The sequence below is a fragment of the Miniopterus schreibersii genome (assembly GCF_964146895.1).
Source record: "Miniopterus schreibersii genome assembly, chromosome: 2".
Lineage (NCBI taxonomy): Eukaryota > Metazoa > Chordata > Mammalia > Chiroptera > Miniopteridae > Miniopterus > Miniopterus schreibersii.
In genome coordinates this window covers 101,261,536-101,280,755 of record NC_138102.1, presented here as the reverse complement: position 1 = coordinate 101,280,755, position 19,220 = coordinate 101,261,536, and the positions used below count along the sequence as shown (strand labels likewise).

At 39.3% G+C, this 19,220-nt stretch overlaps 2 protein-coding genes across 11 annotated transcripts in view; one reads left to right on the top strand and one right to left on the bottom strand.

Annotated features, from left to right (window-relative positions):
• The window catches only part of FLT3 (fms related receptor tyrosine kinase 3), a 97,022-nt gene extending 95,119 nt beyond the window's left edge, over positions 1-1,903 (bottom strand). The window contains exon 1 of the mRNA XM_081129984.1: positions 1,020-1,903. The gene's annotated coding sequence lies outside the window, so the exon portion shown is untranslated. The remainder of the gene's footprint in view (positions 1-1,019) is intronic.
• PAN3 (poly(A) specific ribonuclease subunit PAN3) overlaps positions 1,784-19,220 on the top strand; it is a 140,214-nt gene continuing 122,777 nt past the window's right edge. For 3 of the 10 annotated variants that reach the window (XM_081129983.1, XM_081129981.1, XM_081129979.1), the window contains exon 1: positions 1,788-2,839. In XM_081129983.1, the coding sequence (XP_080986109.1) occupies positions 1,855-2,839 (985 nt within the window). In that variant the 5' untranslated portion in view covers positions 1,788-1,854. Of the gene's footprint in view, positions 2,840-19,220 lie in introns of all 10 variants that reach the window. The other 7 variants (XM_081129980.1, XM_081129973.1, XM_081129977.1 and 4 more) reach the window with 5 other exon arrangements.

The following is a 19,220-nucleotide window of genomic DNA, read 5'->3' as shown; positions in this document are numbered from 1 at the left end:
CTTTAAAACCCTGTAATAACTTCCTATTGCCCTCAAGAAAAAATCTAATCCTTTAACATGCCTCATAAGGACTTCTAGGATATGGTCCCTGCTCAATTCTGCGTGATCACTATTCTAACAATCTCTCTTTCTCCTCAGGGCCTTTTGTACAAGCTGTTTGTTTTGCCTGGAATGCTCTTTCCTGCATTCTCATAGGTTGACTTCTACTAGCTGCCATACTACTAATAGCAATAGATGCAACCTACTGAATTACTACTAAGCATGAGACACTTTATATACATTCCTTTATACTTTATGAAGTAGGTAATATATATATTTTTTATAATCATCACCCCAGGATATTTTTTCCCCATTGCTTTTTAGAGAGAGTGGAAGGGGGAGAGAAACATTGATGTGAGAGAGACACATCGATTGGTTGCCTCCCACATGCACCCCAACCAGGACCAGGGATGGAGCCTGCAACAGAGGTACATGCCCTTGGTCGGAATTAAATCCCAGACCCTTCAGTTCGCAGGTTGCCACTCTAACCACTAAGCAAAACCAGCTAGGGCTGAAGTAGGTACTAGTCTTATCTGTTTTACAGATAAGGTACAGAGAAGTGAAGAAACTTACCCAGAGTAACACAGCTATTAAGTATAGGTACTGGGTTACAAACTCAGATCTCTGAATTGAAAGCAGATGTTCTCAAGTCCTACTATTAAGGTATCAAGTTTCTCCACCAAGTGTAACACCTGTAAGATCCCCTAACAGCCAGTGTGATAAGGTTAGCACTTAAGACACTGGCTTATAATTGCCTGTGTACTTTCTGCCTCCCCAACCAGAGGATAAATAAACCATTTAACTCAGACATGACTGCATCTTGTTTACTTTTACTTCCTCAGCTCCTAGCACAGCTCCTGTACATGTAATAGGCATTAATAAATATGTTGAATTAATAAATACGGGAAAATGTTTTAAAACAAAGATATAATACAATGTTATTATTTTCAAATTTAGTTAAGGAACGTCACCAGGCTTACCAGTTTATGGTCCACGGAATCCACTCTCTTTTCGCAGTATGGCACACTTTTTTATATCTGTTCTGTGACCTCCTCTGTTTGCCACAATTCCTTAAATACTACCAACAAACATCCCCTGCCTCCCTTAATAACTGCCATACTGCTTTTTGAGAAAATCTTTTCCAGAGAAAAATTAAAATGTTAAAATTACTTTTCCCTTCATAGCAATTCTTTAAGATTCCTGAAAACTTTTTAATATAGCAGAGCAAAAAATCAGAGGTCTCTGAGGGAAAAAAAGGTAACTTCTATATAATAAATTTCAAATCAAGACTAGGCTGAAAAAGAAAGCAACCTAATATATTTACAAATGAAACCTTCCGGTGCTGCCTAGGCAGTGTTGTTCCCAGGAGGCATATTATTTTTCATATTTTACTGAAGCCTTTCAGTAACATAAATTCAGAGAAAACAGGTGCTACACTTAGCAGGGGGTGTGTCTAAATCAACCATTTTTAGTTCTTTTTTTTGGATAAAAGAGCCAGAATTTAATCAGTCCTGTAGTAGTCATCACCTTCAGGGGGAAGGGTAAAAAGCAGCGCGGGGAAAAGAGGGAGAGGAAGTGTGGCAAACAGGACGAAACTATTCTCCATACAGAGCAAGGGGCTGGGCTCTGTCCTCAGGTGCGGCCGCTCCAGACGCGGTTTGCATTCTGTAACTTTTGTTCTTTCCATCAAAAAATGACACCTGACTTTATAAGTAAGAAGATACACAACAGTCCCTCTCGTGAGAACTTCACCACCCGGACCAGCCTGTGGGAAAGCCACCGCGGGCCGCCAGTCCAACCGCCGCCAGCTCGCGGATGCCCCGGGGGCCGACGCCAGGCGAGGCTTCCCCGCCCCCCCATCCGCGTTCCGGCTACCCACAAAGCCCCGCGCCGCGGCGCGCACGCGCAACGCCGACAGTCGTCTCAGGAAGAGGAAAATGGAATAAACAACTCGGAGGAACCAGAGCGCGAGAGAGCGAGTGGAGGCAGAATTTAAAAATAAACCGGCACCTCCGCCCTCCCCACCTGTTCGCGGCTGCCGCTCCCCCTCCCCTAGCACGAGCTCTTGACGTCCCAGTCCGGGCCCGCGCGCCCACCCCGTCGTCCCGCACGGCCCCTTTAAGAAAAGAGAACGAGAGAGTGAGTGAGAGAATCCTAACTCTCCCCCTCCCCTCCGCGCCCTCCTACCCCATCCTCCCTCCCCTCTCCCCTCCCCCCTCTCCCCGGGCGGCTAGGGCTCCCGCAGCGGGACAGACCCACCCGCCCAGGCTTTTATCCGGCACCGGCAGCGTCCTCCTTCCCTCCCCAGTCTATGGTGGCGGCGGCGGCTCCTCTGGCAGCAGCGGAAGACGGGGCTGCGGCGTTGCCATGAACAGTGGCGGCGGCCTCCCGCCCCCCTCGGCCGCCGCCTCCTCTTCCTCCTCCTCCTCGCTGGCGGCGGCAGTGGCGGTAGTGGCCCCGCCGGGGGTCGGGGGTGTCCCCGGCGGGGCGGCGTCGGGAGTAAAGCTGAAGTACTGCCGCTACTACGCTAAGGATAAGACTTGCTTCTACGGGGAGGAGTGTCAGTTCCTGCATGAGGATCCGGCCGCCGGAGCGGCCCCGGGCCTCGGCCTCCATAGCAACAGCGTCCCCCTGGCTCTGGCTGGCGCTCCAGTGGCCGGCTTTCCGCCCGGAGCGGTCCCGGGCGGGGGGGCCGGGCCGCCCCCGGGGCCCAAGAAGCCGGACTTGGGGGGCCCGGGAGCAGGAGCCACAGTTGGCGGAGTCGGCGGCAGTGGAGTACTCGATGGACCGCGGCTAGCAAGTGAGTGTGGTCCGGGCTGGGAGGGCGGCCTCGGGGCGGCGGCGGACGGAAGGCCTAGGGCCGGAGGGGGCCGGGTGAGGCCGGATGAGGCCTTGCAGACCAGCCTAGCCCGCGGGTTCGCACCCTCGCCTCTCTAGGCCGTCTGAGAGGCCTAGGCCAGGCCTGACTCTTCCTTCTTCCTGCTTCCCCTCCCCACGGCCTTGGGCGAGCCGGGGAGTTAGGGGAGGTTGGGTTCCCGGGACCGTGGGTGGGTGGACTGGGGTGGTGTGAGTGGGGGCGGGGAGGAAGGGGGATGGGCTGTGGCGTGCGGTGTGTGAGAAAGGGGGTGTCGTTTCCGGAAGGTGTGGAAAGGGGCTGGGTTTGCAGGCACATGTGTTTTGCGTGCCCTGAGGAGTGGTGTCTGCCGAGTGTTGAGGTTCCCTAGTGGGTGTGTGGGTAGTGGGGCTGGAGGTGAGGGGCGGGCTTAAGGCTTCCTGGAGTAAGTTGAAAGAGCGGAAAAGTTTGTCTAAGGCTTATGGGAGAAAAGTTTTCCAGGCAGGAAATGCTTTCGAAGGATTGGGACTGAACGAACAGCTTTTGTGGTGTGTATAGGTTTAGTTGAGAGTTCAGAGTAGGAATTTCACAAGACTTACATTTCAACGTAGTTTTCTTCAAAGCTGAAATAAGTTTGCTGGGTGTCAGTAGGGGGATCATGTTTTCTACAACTTTGTATCCAGCAAACGCTCAGCAAGGAGCCTTGAAAGTGTGTCTCGTGTAGGGAACATATGTGTGCGACTTAGCACTTGAGTTCAGAAATTTTAGGGCTGTTTGTGTTTTTTACAATCATTTGTTATTATCTTACAACTTTTTAGTTGTTTGTGAGTAGAGTTTACAATTATAGTAAGTGTTTAGGTGTAATCTATTTTACAGAATGTTGCCCTTACGGAAAAAGTAGAGCAGGTGTCAGGTTTTCCTTTTCTGTATCTGAATATATTGAGCATTTCTAAACCAAATGGGAAAGTCCTACTTTTTTTGGAATTCTAAACAGTTTCTGGATCTTAAAATAAGTTGATAGGTAACTTACCTTGGCTGTCAGAACATGCTTGTCTGTTTTTTAAAATTGCAAATGAACTTGTTTTAGCACTTATCTGCTCTACAAGGATTATTTAATGTTTTCCCAGAGATTTGTGGGTTTTTATTTTTATTTTTTTGTTAAAGATTATGTTTCTTTTACTGGGATGGGCTTTACTTTAACACAGATATATTTGATAAGGTTGATATGCTAAGAAGATTAATTTGTAACTTAAAATGTTTTGTAAGAAATAGTTACTTTATTGGTGGAATTTTATCACTTTTGAGAAGTAATTTTGCATTTTCACTGGATGTGTGAGTTGTGGCTCAAATTAACTTAAGAGTGATGTTTAATTAGTAAGCATTGAAACTGAACAGTAGTTTTGCTACCTATAGAAAGAGTCACTTTATGCTGCTATTTGATTTAATCTGTGATAGAAGTAGTAGATTTGGTACATGAAAGCTAGGTGAAGATGGGAGATGGATGAAGAATACTATCAATGGCTCAAAGGTGGGTATCATTTCATATCTCAAAAAAGGAACAATTAATTGCCTGGGATATAGGGTCTTGATAGGACAGGCAGTTAATGCTAAGGAGGCATTAAAAAATTAATACTTAGTCATGTAATAGTTATTTGATTAAAAAGCTGAGTTGTGTGTTTGGATTCTGTAGGCTTGCTTTAACTCGACTGGGTGAAGCCTGAGGCTCCTCTTTTCTGCTGTAGATTTTTTTGTAACTCTCAATAGTACCTAGGTTGTGACTCCTTATGGATGAGGTAAAATTGATTCATACCAGCGAGTAGCAAGTAAAGTTGCTCAGGAATCAGGGAAGAGGATTGTATTGGTGATTTAATGGCTGCTTTGAATTTTTGCAATTGATTGATTATTTTTAGTCTGCTTTTTACCTTTAGTGTATTATACTCTTTCTTTTGATTTAGGCTTGAATTGTTAAGTAACTATGAGGCAATAGGAGGGTCCAAGGTGACAGCTTAGGAAGATGCTGAGCTCACCCCCTTCCCATGAACACACTGAATATACACCATTGATATATAGAACATTTTTTTTCTGAGAGACAGCTGAGGGCCAATTGAACAGCTTCTATAGCTTCTGCACACCAAATGTGTGTGTGTGTGTGTGTGTGAGAGAGAGAGAGAGAGAGAGAGAGATATTTCATAGAGAAGATTGAAGATAGAGCTCTTTGGGATCTGAGGGAACTTTACAGGATCAGAAAAGCCAGTGAGCACCATTGTTGACATTCTCCCTCCACCAGGATAGTGCAAGCAGGACTTCTATTCAGGTTCACTGGCTGAACTGCAAGGCAGCTGTAGTGCCTTTCTGGCCCCTCCTGGAGCTAGATCCACCAGGAATAACAGGGTGCTGTAGAGTAGGTGTATAGGGCCCTCCCACCTGGAGCTTGATGTAGTGGGTCAAACAGGGCACTGCAGTGTGTTCACCAGGCTGCCTCACTTGGATCAGCAGGGTGCTGAAGTGTGGGGACACCAGTCTTCTCTTCCTAGACCCCATTCTGGCTGTAGACTGCCAGAACAACATGGAGCTACCACATGTGCATACATACCAAGTTGCCTCACCCTGAACCCACTTCTTCTGGCCAGACAGCACCTCAGGCATCACATGTGCCTGCCCCTACTCCAACTGGCCTGCCAAAACCACATGGCACACAGTCTATACAGAGGCCACATCTGTACAAGACCACTTTTTCAAGATTGGGAGAGAAAGTTATTTCATCTAATTCATAGGCACAAACACAGAAAGTCAAACAAAATGAGAAGCGAGAGGAATATACTTCAAATGAAGGAACAACAGAAAAACCCTAATGAAATGAAGATAAGTAATTTGCCTGATGAAGAATTCAAATATTCCTGGCCAGTGTCCCTCAGTTGGCTGAGTGAGCGTCATCCTGCGCACCTAAAGATTGCCAGTTCGATTCTGGGTCAGGGCATATATGCAGGTTTTGGGCTCAATCTCTGGTTGGGGTATGTATGGGAGGCAGCTGATTGATGTTTCTCACATCAGTGTTTTTTTTTTCCTCTCTCCCCCCCTCTCCATTTTTCTCTCTCTCCCTTGCTCTCTAAAATCAATAAAAACGTATTTAAAAAAATTCAAATAAACAGTCATAAGTATGCTCACCAAACTTAAGTGTAGAATAGAGGAACCTCAGAGAGAACCTCAACAAAGAAGAATTAAAAAATTAATAAAGAGCCTTGGCTGGTTTTGCTCAGTGGTTAGAGCATTGGCCCTCACACTGAAGGGTCACGGGTTTGATTCCCTGTCAAGGGCATGTATCTCAGTTGCAGGTTCGATCCTTGGCCTGGTCGGGGTGCGTGTGGGAGACAGCAAATCTATGTGTCTCTCACGTCAGTGATTTTTTCTCTCTTCCCTTCCTTCCTCCCTTCCATTCTCTCTAAAAGTCAATGGAAAAAAATATCCTCAGGTGAGGATTAAAAAAAATTAATGAACCAATCAGAGCTGAAGAATAACTGAAATGAAAAATACGCTAAAAGGAATCAAGAGTAGATTGGATAATACAGAAGAACAGATTAGCCACCTCGAAATGGAATAGTGGAAATTGCCCAATCAAAACAGCAAAAAGAAAAGAGAATTAAAAAAGAATAGTTTAAGGGATCTCAGGGACAACATTAAGTGTACTAACATTTGCATTGTAGGTGTCCCAGGAGGAGGAGAGAGAAAGAGAAAGGATATTTGAAGAAATATGACTGAAAACTTACCTAATCTGGGGAAAGAAACAGACATCTAGTTCCAGGAAGCACATTTCCAAACGAGGAAACCAAAGAAGCCCACACCAAGACATATTGTAATTAAAGTGGCAAAAGTTAAGGGTAAAGAGATAATCTTTAAGGCACAAGAGGAAAGCAACAAGTCATATACAAAGGAACTCCATCCTCTTCCAAACCCCATGAGGCTAATAGCTGATTTCTCAGCAGGAACTTTACAGGCCAGAAGGGAATGCCAGGAAATATTTAAAGTGCTGAAAGAAAGGAATCTACAACTTAAGAGTACTCTGCCCAGTAAGTGTTTCATTCAGAGTTAAAGGAGAGATAAATAGTTTCCCAGACAAAGAAAAACTAAAGGAGTTCATTACCACTAAACTGGCTTTACAAGAAATGTTAGAGGGTCTTCTTTAAGCAGAAAAGAAAAGACCATAACCAGAAATAAGAACATACAGGAAAGAAAAAATTTCACAGATACTTAACATTGTGAATCAGCTACTTAAAAAAGTTAGCATGAAGATTAAATTAATTATAACTACAATAAATAGGGGATACATAAAGCAAAAAGATTTAAAATACGATATATCAAAATATGATATGGAAAGGGAAATAAAAATGTAATGCTTTTAGAATGTGTTTGAATTTAAATGCCTGTCACTTTAAAATATACTGCTGTATCTGTGGGTGGATATATGTGAACCTCATGGTAACCACAAACCAAAAACCTACAAAAAGTACACAAAAAATGAAAGGAACCCAAACAAAACACTAAAGCAAACAAACCAAGAAGAAAGAAGAAATGTACAAAACAAATGAGCAAAATGGTAATACGTACATACCTATCAATAATTATTTTAAATGTAAGTGGACTAAATGCTCTAATAATAAGACATAGAGTGACTAAACGGAGAAAGAAAAGAAGACCCATCTCTATGCTGCCTACAAGAGACTGATTTCAGATGGAAACACACACACACATACAGGAAGTAAAGGGATGAAAAAGCAGGCATATAGATTATTGGAATAGAATAGAGAGTCCAGAAGTAAACCTTGCTTATATGGTCAATTAATCTATACAAAGGAAGCAAGATTATAAAATGGAGAAACGACTCTGGGAAAACTGGCAGAGATACATGTAAAAATGAAAGTGGACCACTCTCGTACACCATATACGAAAAGAAGCTCAAAATAGATTAAAAACTTAAATGTAAGACCTGAAACTGTAAAACTCCTAGAAGAAAATATATGTAGTAAACTCCTTGATATTGGGATTTACAAAACCTTTCTGGATAAGTCTCCTTAAGCAAAGGAAACAAAAACAAAACAAATGGGACTACATCAAACTTAAAAGCTTCTGCATAGTGAAAGACCATCAGCAAAACAAAAAGACAGCTTACTGAATGGGAGAATATATTGACAAATGATATATCCAATAAGGGTTAATATCCAAAATATATGAAAACCTCATACAATTCATCAAAAAATACAGCTATCCAAACACACCCAGCCCCCAGCCCCCAGCCCCAGCAGAGGGAACCACAAGCGGTGGAGTGCAAAAATCTTCAAACGGTACTTTAGGCCAGTCACAAACAGCGTCTGACATTGGCTTGCACCAGAGACCATCCAAAAGACTGGCAGTTCTAGCAGATCTACCTAATACATAGAAACAAGTCCAAACAGGCAGCCAAAAGAGGGAGACAAAAAACAAGCCCTAAGTGAAAGAACAAAAGAATTCTCCAGAAGAGCTAAATGAAATGGAGATAAACAGTCTATCAGATATAGAGTTCAGAATACTGATCATAAAGATGCTCAACAGCCTGAGAAAAGAAATGGAAACTATGAAGGAAATTAAGAATGACATAGTAGAAATAAAATATACATTGGAGGAATTAGCACCAGACTAGGGGAAGCTGAGGATCAGATCAACAAATTAGAAGACAGGGTAGAAAAAAATCACTCCATCAGAGAACCAAAAAGAAAAACAAAAAAACCCAGGAGGACAGTTTTAAGGGAACTGTGGGACAACATGAAACGTAACTATATTTGCATCATGGCAGTACCAGAAGATGTAGAAAGTAAGCAGAGGTTAAAGAACCTGTTTGAAGAAATAATGGCAGAAAACTTCCCTAACCTGGTCAAGGAAAAAGTCACACAAGTTCAGGAGGCACAGAGAGTTCCAAGCAAGAAGAATCCAAAGAGGCCCACACCCAGACCCATCATAAAGCAGTCTGTTACCTACAAAGGAGCTCCCATAAGGCTGTCAGCTGACTTCTCATCAGAAACTCTGCAGGCCAGAAGGGAAGGCATGAAGTATTCAAGGTAATGCAAAACAAGGATCTGAAACCAAGACTATTCTATCCAGCAAGGTTATCATTCAGAACAGATGGTGAAATAAAGAGCTTCCCAGACAAAAAAAGGTTAAAAGAGTATCACCACCAAACCATCATTGCAAGAAATGTTAAAGGGACTGCTGTAATAAGATGTTGAAATAGAGAGACTGAGAAACATACAGTGGACATAAATAAAATGGCAGTATATAAGTATCTGTCAACTATAACCTTAAATATAACTGGATTAAATGCTCCAGTCGAAAGACATAGGGTAGCTGAATGGATAAGTAAACATGATCCAAATATATGCAGTCTACAAGAGGCCCACCTTAGAACAAAACACTCACACAGGCTGAAAAAAACCCTAAAACTTCTAGAGGACTTTAGGGGAGAGATTGACAGCAATACAGTCATAGTAGGGGACTTTAACACTCCACTGACTTTACTGGATAGATCTTCCAGACAAAAAAATTAACAAGAAATCAGTGACTTTAAATGGCACACTAGGTCAGATGGATTTAATTGACATTTACAGAACATTTCACCCCAAAGCTGCAGGATATATGCGTTGTCCTCAAGTGCACACAGGACATTCCCAAAGATAGACCACATGTTAGCACACAAAACAAGTGTCTACAAATTCAAGAAGACTGAAATCATATCAAGTATCTTCTTGGACATTTACACCATGGATACTATACAACTGTAAAAACAAAGGATCCCTTACCCTGTGAGACAGCATGGTGGAACCTGGAGAGTATTATGCTAAGCAAAATAAGCCAGTTGGAGAAAGACAAGTATCACATGATTTTACTCATGTGTGGAATCTAATGAACAAAGTAAACAGATGAACAAAATAGATCCAGAGACATAGAAGCATGGGATAGACTGATGAATCTCAGAGGAAAGGCAGGGCTGGGTGGGTGGGTGGGGTGAAACTAAGCTAAGAACTTATATGCATATATGCATAACCCCTGGACACAGACAATAGTGTGGTGAAGGCCTTGGGGGAGGGGTGCCGGGCAGAGGGGATTAATGGGAGGAAATGGGGGCATTTGTAATACTTTCAACAATAACGATAAATTTAAAAAAATATGAACAGCCCGGCCGGGCATGGCTCAGCGGTTGAGCGTCGACCTGGGATCTAGGCGATCGGGGTTCGATTCCCGGTCAGGGCACATGCCCGGGTTGCGGGCTCGATCAATGACTCTCTCATCATTGATGTTTCTCTCTCTCTCTCTCCCTCTCCTTTCCTCTCTCTGAAATCAATAAAGATATATTTAAAAAAAATAAAAAAATACAAAAAAACTAATGAAAAAATGAGCAGAGGGCGTGAATGGACATTTCTCCAGAGATGACATAGAGATGGCAAGCAGACATATGGAAAGATGCTCAACATTTCTAATCAGGGAAATGCAAATAAAAGCCACAGTGAGTTATCGCCTCATACCTGTTCGCAAGGATATGGAGAAAAGGAAATCCTCATACCCTATTTGTGGGAATGTAAAAAATGGTACAGCCACTATGGAAAATAGTATAAATGTTCTTAAAAAAATTAAAAATAGAACTGCCATACAACCCAGAAATTCCACTTTATTTATCTGAAGAAAATGAAAATACAAATTCAAAAAGGTGTATGTATTTGTATGTTCATTGTGCTATTATTTATGATAGCCAAGATATAGAAGCAACCTAGGTATGTATCCATACGTGAATGGGTAAAGAATAAGTGGTACATATATATTATGGTATATTGCTCTGCAATAAAAAAGAAGGAAATCTTGCCATTTGTCACAACATAGATGATCTAGAGGGTTTTGTGCTAAGTGAAATAAGTTAAACAGAGACTGACAAATACCATATGATTTCACTTATATGCGGAATCTAAAAAAAACGAACAAATGAAACAAAAACAGACTTGTAGAAACAGAGAAGCTGATGGTTGCCAGAGGAGAGGTGGTGGGTGAAGTATGGATGAAAACGATGAAGGGGGAGTAAGAAGTACAAACATACAAAAAAGAAAATAATTTGCTTTTCAAAAAAAGCCAAAAACACAAAGGTATTAGTAATTAAAAGGCACATTCTAAGAAGTGTTGTTATTAGAAGAAATTTAAATGTTATTTGCTGACCTGATCATGTAGCCTCACTGAGATAATTTTGTGTTTATTTTTTTCTTTGCTGTTCTTTAAATATTAGATTGTATAATGTTTCTTTAGCTGAGAGGTCATAAAACTAATCTGATTAGCTGGGTCTGTCTGCAGAAATTGTTTTGGAATCTTTGTATGTATGTCTGTTTCAAAAGTTTTTATTCAAGGATACATACATTGGGAAAAGTTTACAGATTTTCATTTCTTATAATTTTCACAAATGAACAACCAGCATTCAGATTAGGGAAAAAAGGACATAATCAGTACCCCCATAAATCCTCTTGCCCCCCCCCACCTTGCTACCCTTTCCTAAAGGCAACTACTGATTTCCAACATTACACTCTAACACTATAGATTCATGTTTTTACTTTTTTTGGACTTTATAGGATTGGAATTATATAGTTGTACTCTTTTTGTGGGCTTTTTTCTTTGATTCATTGGTGTTATGTAGGAATAGCCTCTGTAGTGTCATTCCTGTATAGTATTATGTTATATGAATTTGCCACATTTTATTTTCTCATTTTACTGTTGGTGGGCAGTGGAATGTTTTCAATTTTTGTCTGTTAAGAGCACTTGTTTTGAACATTCTTGACATGTTTTTTGGTGAATAAATTTATGCATTTCTGTAGGACACCTAGGAGTGGAATTGCTGCCTGTATATAGTGTGTACTAACTGCATATGTTCAACTTTAATAGATGCTGTCATACAGTTTTCTGAAGTGATTGTACCATGTTTACATTACTTCCAGCAGTGTATGAGAATTCCAGTTCCACATTCTCCCCAACACTTGGATTAGCCATGTTATAATTTTAACCATTTTGGTGGCTAAAATTTATGGTATTTTTTAAAAAAATATATCTATTGATTTCAGAGAGAAGAAGGGAGAGGAAGAGAGAGAGATTGAAACAACAATGATGAGTCATTAATTGGCTGCCTCTTACACACTGCCTACTGGGGATCAAGTCCAGAACCTGGGCGTGTGCCCTGAACGGGAATCTAATGGGGATCTCTTGGATCATAGGTTGATGTTCAACTGCTGAGCCACTCTGGCCGGGCTATTTTTTCGTTTTTAATTTGCATGTGTGTGGATTGTAGTTTAATTAGTTCATAGCATTAAAAATATCAGAAATACAGATTTTTGGCTTCCTTTGAGGGGTGACTCATGTATTGGAGTTAGGCCTGTTGATGGGGCAAGACTCTCCATTTTGCCTTATTTCTCGACTGGGCACTTTTTAAAATCCTCACCAGAGGACATGTTTATTGATTTGAGGTAGAGGTAGAGGGGGGTGTGTGTGAGAGAAACATTGATTGTTTACATCCTGACTGGGGATAGAAATTGCAATCTAGGTATGTGCCCTGACTGGGAATTAAATCGGCGACCTCCTAGTGCATGGGACCATGCTTAGCCAACTGAGCCACACCAGCCGGGCCTGACTAGGTGGACTTTTATGTACGAGTCTCCTCTAAGCATTTGCGTTTTTGACCTTTGCTTTAGTACTTCACATTTGCAGAACTGTTTTGTGTTTCAGATCCTGTTAAAACTTTAGAGGTAAATGCAGGAAAAAATTTTATCCTTATTTTCAGGCATGGGAAAACTGAAGCACAAGGCTTTTTATTAGTATACTTAGTTACAGTGATGTTTTTTTAGTCTTGTAAAGGAACCACACTTTCATTTGTTGCTCCTTCTTATGTATACAGAGTATTATATTTTCTTTCTCCATCCAGCTCCTCTGTTGACTTGGCGATATTCTAGCATTCAAGATTGTTGTATCTATACCGCAACTCCCAGTCTTTCCGAGTATACAATTGGATGTCCTTATCCACAGACTTTGCATCCATAGATACAACCAACTGCGGGCGGAAAATACTTGAAAAAAATGTTCCGTTGTTTGCTGACATGCACTATGTAGTTAGGCCTATGATGGTTGTGTCTGTAGTGAATGGGTACAAACGATTTTTCTTGCCATTATTACCTAAACAATACAGTATAACAACTATTTATATAGCATTTACATTGTATTAAGTATTATAAGTAATCTAGAGGTGATTCAAAGTATACAGGAGGATGTGTGCATAGGTTATATGTATTTTATATAAGGGACTTGTGCATCCTTGGGTTTTGGTATTCACAGAGTCCAGAAACCAGTCCCCTGTGATCCTGAAGGGCAGTTATACTTTCAAGACCAGAAAATAGCTATAGATTATTGAACTGTGGTTGTCCAACCACAGGAAGAGAGCAGTGGATAACCTGAAGTTCATATATTAACTTTGGAATGTATAATGTGTGTGGCAAAACTGTTTTTGTTTAAGCCAGGATTACACTTTTCTTTCCATAAACTTGTATCATCTGACAGGAAAGTGAGTACTGGAATTTGCCATTTGGATAGCTGCTATAAGTTTAAACATTTTTATTGGACAATACACATAGATTTCATAATAGCATTCATTTTACTTATTTAATATTGTGCAAGCTTTGATCTGGGTGATGGGAGTACAACATTGAATGAAATGAAATTCTGCCCTAATGCAGTTTACCTTCTAGCAGGGTATTACAAACATCCGCATAAGTTAATATTAGGTCTTGATAAGTTTTATGAGGAAAAAACCCTCAGAGATTTATGAGGAATACTCAAAGAGATATGTACTAATATAAGTCTAGGTGAGATTTAGTTAAGGAGTAAAACACTTCTTTACGTAAAAGTTTATTTGAATGGCCTTGTAAGAAAAATGATTGCCAAAATAAAATATCTTCCTATTTTTGGCCTCTTATACATTAAAAAAAACAAAACTTTCTATTTCGAGATAATTGTAGAGTCCCATGCAGTTGTAAGACATAATATAGAGAGATCTTGTCCTATTACCCAGTTTCTTCCAGTGGTAACATTTTTCATAGCTATAATGCAGTATTGTTGTTAATCCTCACCCAAGGATATATTTTCCATTGATTTTTAGAGAGAGTGGAAGGAAGGGAGGGAGGAAAGAATGAGAGAGACACATCGATTGGTTGCCTCTTGCATGCACTCAGACCCGGGCGGCGGGGGTGTTGAACCTGCAAGTGCCCTTGATCAGGACTTGAACCCTTGAACCTTCCGTGTGCAGGCTGATGCTCTAACCACTCAACCACACTGGCCAGGGCTATAATACAGTATTACAACCAGCATTGATTGAAATCGTAATCCACTTTTTCACATTTCCCTGGTTTTATTTGCACTTGTATGTGCACATGTGTGTGAATTTGGTTCTGTGGAGTTTTATCATGTGTATGCTTGTGTACCTGCAAAACAGTCAAGGCATAGGAAGGATAGTTCTGTCAGCCTCCAGTTGCCCTTTTGTAACTTGCCTTCCTTCTCAGCCACTGGCAATCAGTAATTTGCTCTCCATTTCTGTAATTTTGTCATTTCAACATTGTTCTATAAATGGAAGTATATAGCATGTAACATGTTTGGATTAGCTTTTTTATTGCTGTATAATTGACATACAGTATTTCAGGTGTACATCATAGTGATTCATTATATACATTATAATAGTTCTGTTCCATGAAAAGCTCCCTTTTTTGATGTCTGTTTTGGTATCTCTTGCTTTTTCTTAAAAAGAAAAAGGATATTTTTCCTTTATTTCTAAGCTAGTTGTTAATTATTTTTAACATAATTCTCATTTTAGGAAAATAGGAACAATATTTTGTTTTGTTTTGGAATTAGAAATGTAGTACATGTACAGGTTAAAATTTTAAATAGCACAAAAGGGTACACAGTGAGAAATAGTCGTCTTCCTTATTCCTGATCCCTCTACAAAAGACAGTCACTCTTTCCAATTTATTATTCAGAAATATTCTTTGCCTATACAATTTTTTATATGTTTATAGTTCCTTATGTCTAGCACACATTTATACACATACGCATATATGCACACATGGAAGTCTAATGCACTTTCAATTTTCTCACTGAATTATGTATCTTGTAGTTTGTTCCACATCCATACACAGAAATCTATCCTACTCTTTTTAATGGATGCATAATATTCCATTGTATGTTTGTATTATTATTTTTAATAGCTATGTTTAGATTGTTTATAGTCTTTTAATATTACAAATGATGGCACTAAACTATTATATCTTAGTGTATTTTCTATGTTTATACATAAATTTATATAAAATATGATACATTTGTTAAGGAACATACAGGACTATCAGTGATCTAGTTCAAACTTGGTACATTGAAAAAAATTTTGTAGATAAGTACCATATGCACTTACTTGCATGTGGAATCTACAAAAAACCCGAGCTGGTGGATAAAGACAACAGATTGGTGGTTGCCAGAGGCTGGGTGGGGATGTGGTGGGGGGTGGGAGAAATGGGTGGAGGTGGTCAAAAGCCACAAACTTCCAGTTATAAGATAAATAAGTCCTGGAGATTATAATGTATGGAAAGGTGGCTATAGTTGACAATACTATATTGTATATTTGTAAGTTTCTAAGAGAGTAAATCTTAAAAGTTCTTATCATAAGAAAAAAAATTGTAACTGTGTGGTGATGGATATTAACCAAACTCATTGTAGCAATCATTTTGCACTATGTACATATATCAGATCATTATGTTATACACTTAAAACTAATACAATGTTTTATGCCAATTATATCAATAAAAACTATGTATTTTATATACCATTAGCTGAAAATAAGATATTTGAAATTGTCATTCATATCAAATCTACCCCAGCAAGAATTTTTTCCCCAGTGGCTCACATATCTGGAGATAGTTATGTAAATTATCAAGGCAGCTTTGAATGATAAATTTTAGCAGGGTTCTCTAATATGTATTATTAAAAGATTTGATGTATACAGATAATGTATTAAAAAAACTTAGATTATGGCAAGCTTTCAGCTTACTATAATTTGAGCTAAAAGTGGAGATTCATTCATTCATTTAATATTTATTGAGCAGTTACTCTGTGTCAGGTACTGTTTTTTAGATTCTTGGGATGTGTTAGCCCCAATAATTTTAAAGTATGATAAAAGATGACAAGTGTTATTAAAAAAAAACCCATCTCTACTCCTCAGGTCTCAAGAAACCATGGATTTAGGTGATCTGAAACTGATAATATGCATAAGGAACAAGCTGTTTTTTAGCTACAGATTTTCTCTCTCCATTATGAGATTCCAAGTCACTTTGCTGAGAAAACAATTAAGAACAGTAGAAGACTTTACAAAAACATTTATTACTATATTGGTAGCTTTTGATTATGTAGAAAAAGCAGTTATCTTGGCACAGACCCCAGATTAAAACTGTCTTTTATTGGAAGACATTTTTCAGTATGTAATCACATAGACAGTTCTAAATATTAAATAGCTTCACTGGAGAGCTCATTTATTTAATTGTTTATAGTCAGCTTTGTAGCCAATTCATCTTGGAAGGCCTATAGTGTTGTAACACTTCCTCAGAATCAGGTATTTACCAGAGTCTTGCTGCACTGCAGTCCTTTCAGATTGAGGAGACTAAGTAATAATGTATATCTTAAAAATTTTCCAAGTCAAAACAGTTTACTCTCTGTACTCCATGTGGAATGATAGAATTTCAGCTGAGTAGTTGTTAAGCCTCAGGATCTTTTTTTGTTGGTCTTGCTATGGGCATTGCTGTGGCTATCTTGGTGCAAAGGTATGACAGCTTCCATGAAGGCCAGTTTGCCAGAGAGACCTTGCTGTTTTTAAAACAATGTCAACTTTCCTCTCTGGAAGTTTGATACTTTGTGCAGATGACTTTCTCTTTAGCAAATGGCATAGTATATGTGTACTCCGGGCACTGACTAGAGAGAGCTTAATTGTCAAACATCGATATTATAACAGGTATTGGGGGCATACAAAGATGCATGGTCCTGGCCATTTATGAATGTGTAGTCTAGTAAAGGATTTTGAAATTTATAACTTTTGCATAGTATGATATACTATAAATAAAATGCATAACAAATTTTGTTCAGGGATGTTTTGGAAGGTTTCTTGAAGAGGCCATGGCTGAAGCATAGCTGACAGAAAAGAAGAGCATCCTAGGCAGATGAGTACAAGGACACAAAGGTTTTTAGAAAAAGTGTTGTACTGTGATTTTTTTCTCTAGTCATCTGGTGTGATGAAGAATAGGCTATATATTATGGAGAGTGGTGCCAGATGATAGATTGTGTTCCCATATTGTGAAGGCCCTTCTAGACTATGCTAAGAGAAGTGATAAGCTTTCTATCATAAAAAAATAACTCTTGCTTTTGAGGATCTACATAGGGAAACCATTTGGAGTAGTTTTTTAATAGTTGAAGAGAGAAATGCAGGCCCTTGATTTAGTCAAGTGGAAATGAAATATAGGGGGCATATTTGAGAGAGCTTTGGTGAAGCAACTACTTGAGGATGGGATGGGTGAGAGAGAGAGAAAGGAGCGAAGGATAAAGAAATTTTTACCTTGAAAGTACTTGTCACATATCTAGTTGGAGACATTTAATAATAGGCGGTTGTAAATGTGAGTCTGGAGTTGAGGAATAATGGAGAGTAATGTAGTGTTATTTTTTTGAGTCTTTGAAGTAAGACTGCTCTGGTTTCAAATCTCATCTCTGGTTGTGGCACCAAAATGGGCAGTAATAATGTATATCTTCTTTGTTTTTTGTAATCCTTACCCGAGGATATGCTTTTTATTGATTTTAGAGAGAGAGGAAGAAGGAGAGAGAGAAACATTGGTCGGTTGCCTCCCATATGCGCCCTGATCCAGGGATTGAACCCACAACTTAGGTATGTGCCCTGACTGGAAATCGAACCTGCAGCCTTTTGGTGTATGGGACCAACCAGGCCAGGGCAGTAATGATGTATATCTTAAAGGACTGTTGAGATTGGCAGCTGGTATTATTTTATCTATCATCTATCTATCTATCTATCTATCTATCTATCTATCTATCTATCTATCTATCTATCTATCTATCTATCATCTATCTATCTATCTATCTATCATCTATCTATCATCTATCTATCATCTATCTATCATCTATCTATCTATCTATCTATCTATCTATCTATCTATCTATCTATCATCTATCTATTATCTATCTATCTATTTATCTATCTATCATCTATCTATCATCTATCTATTACCCATCTATCTATCTATCATCTCTCATCTATCTATCATCCATCTATCATCTATCTATCATCTATCTATCATCTATCATCTATCTATCATCTATCTATCTATCTATCTATCTATCTATCATCTATCTATATCTATCTATCATCTATCTATCATTCTATCAATCTATCATCTATCATCAATCTATGTTTCTATATCTATCTATCTAATCTATCTATCTGTCATCTATCAATCATCTATCTATCTATCTATCTATCTATCTATCTATCTATCTATCTAATCAGGAATGAGTGTTTCAAAGCTAAAGGATGAGAGTTCAAGAGGGAAAAGATTGATCTAGGTAGGTCACTGAAAAGCTAAGTATTTACAACCACATTGTTAGCTCTTTATGGAATTATCTCAGTTAGGTCGTGGTTTAATGTTATTATTTTCTACTTCTCTTGAGAAAATATAGAAATTGTTTACGGAAATCTTTTTGACTGGATTGAAGGTGCATGATGTCCAATGCTCCATCTATAAAAAAAATTCTTGTAATAAGAAAATTTAGTACTAAGAAATGCTTTTGTTCTAAAAAAAAATTGTTATTTTACTAGGTATTTAACTTACATGTTTTTCTTTTTTTTCTTTTAACTGAGATGCTTTTCCTTAGTCTATGTTTTTGGTTTAATCCTATTTAATCTTTTATTGTATGGCCTTTTTTTTTTTTTTAATTGGCTTAAACTAGAGAAAACTATCATTTTAAAATTGTAGAACCTGGAAGTCCGAGGTCAAGGTGTTGGTTGGGTTGATTTAAGGGCTGTGGGAAATAAACTGTTTCATGCCTCTCACTTAGCTTCTGGTGGTTTGCCTACAATCTTTGGATTCCTTGGCTTGTAGAAGGATCACTGCTTTCATCTTCACAGGACATTCTCCCAAGGTGTGTGTCTGTGTCCAAATTTCCCTTTCTTATAAGGTTATCATAAGTCATTGGATTAGGGTTCATCCTAATGACC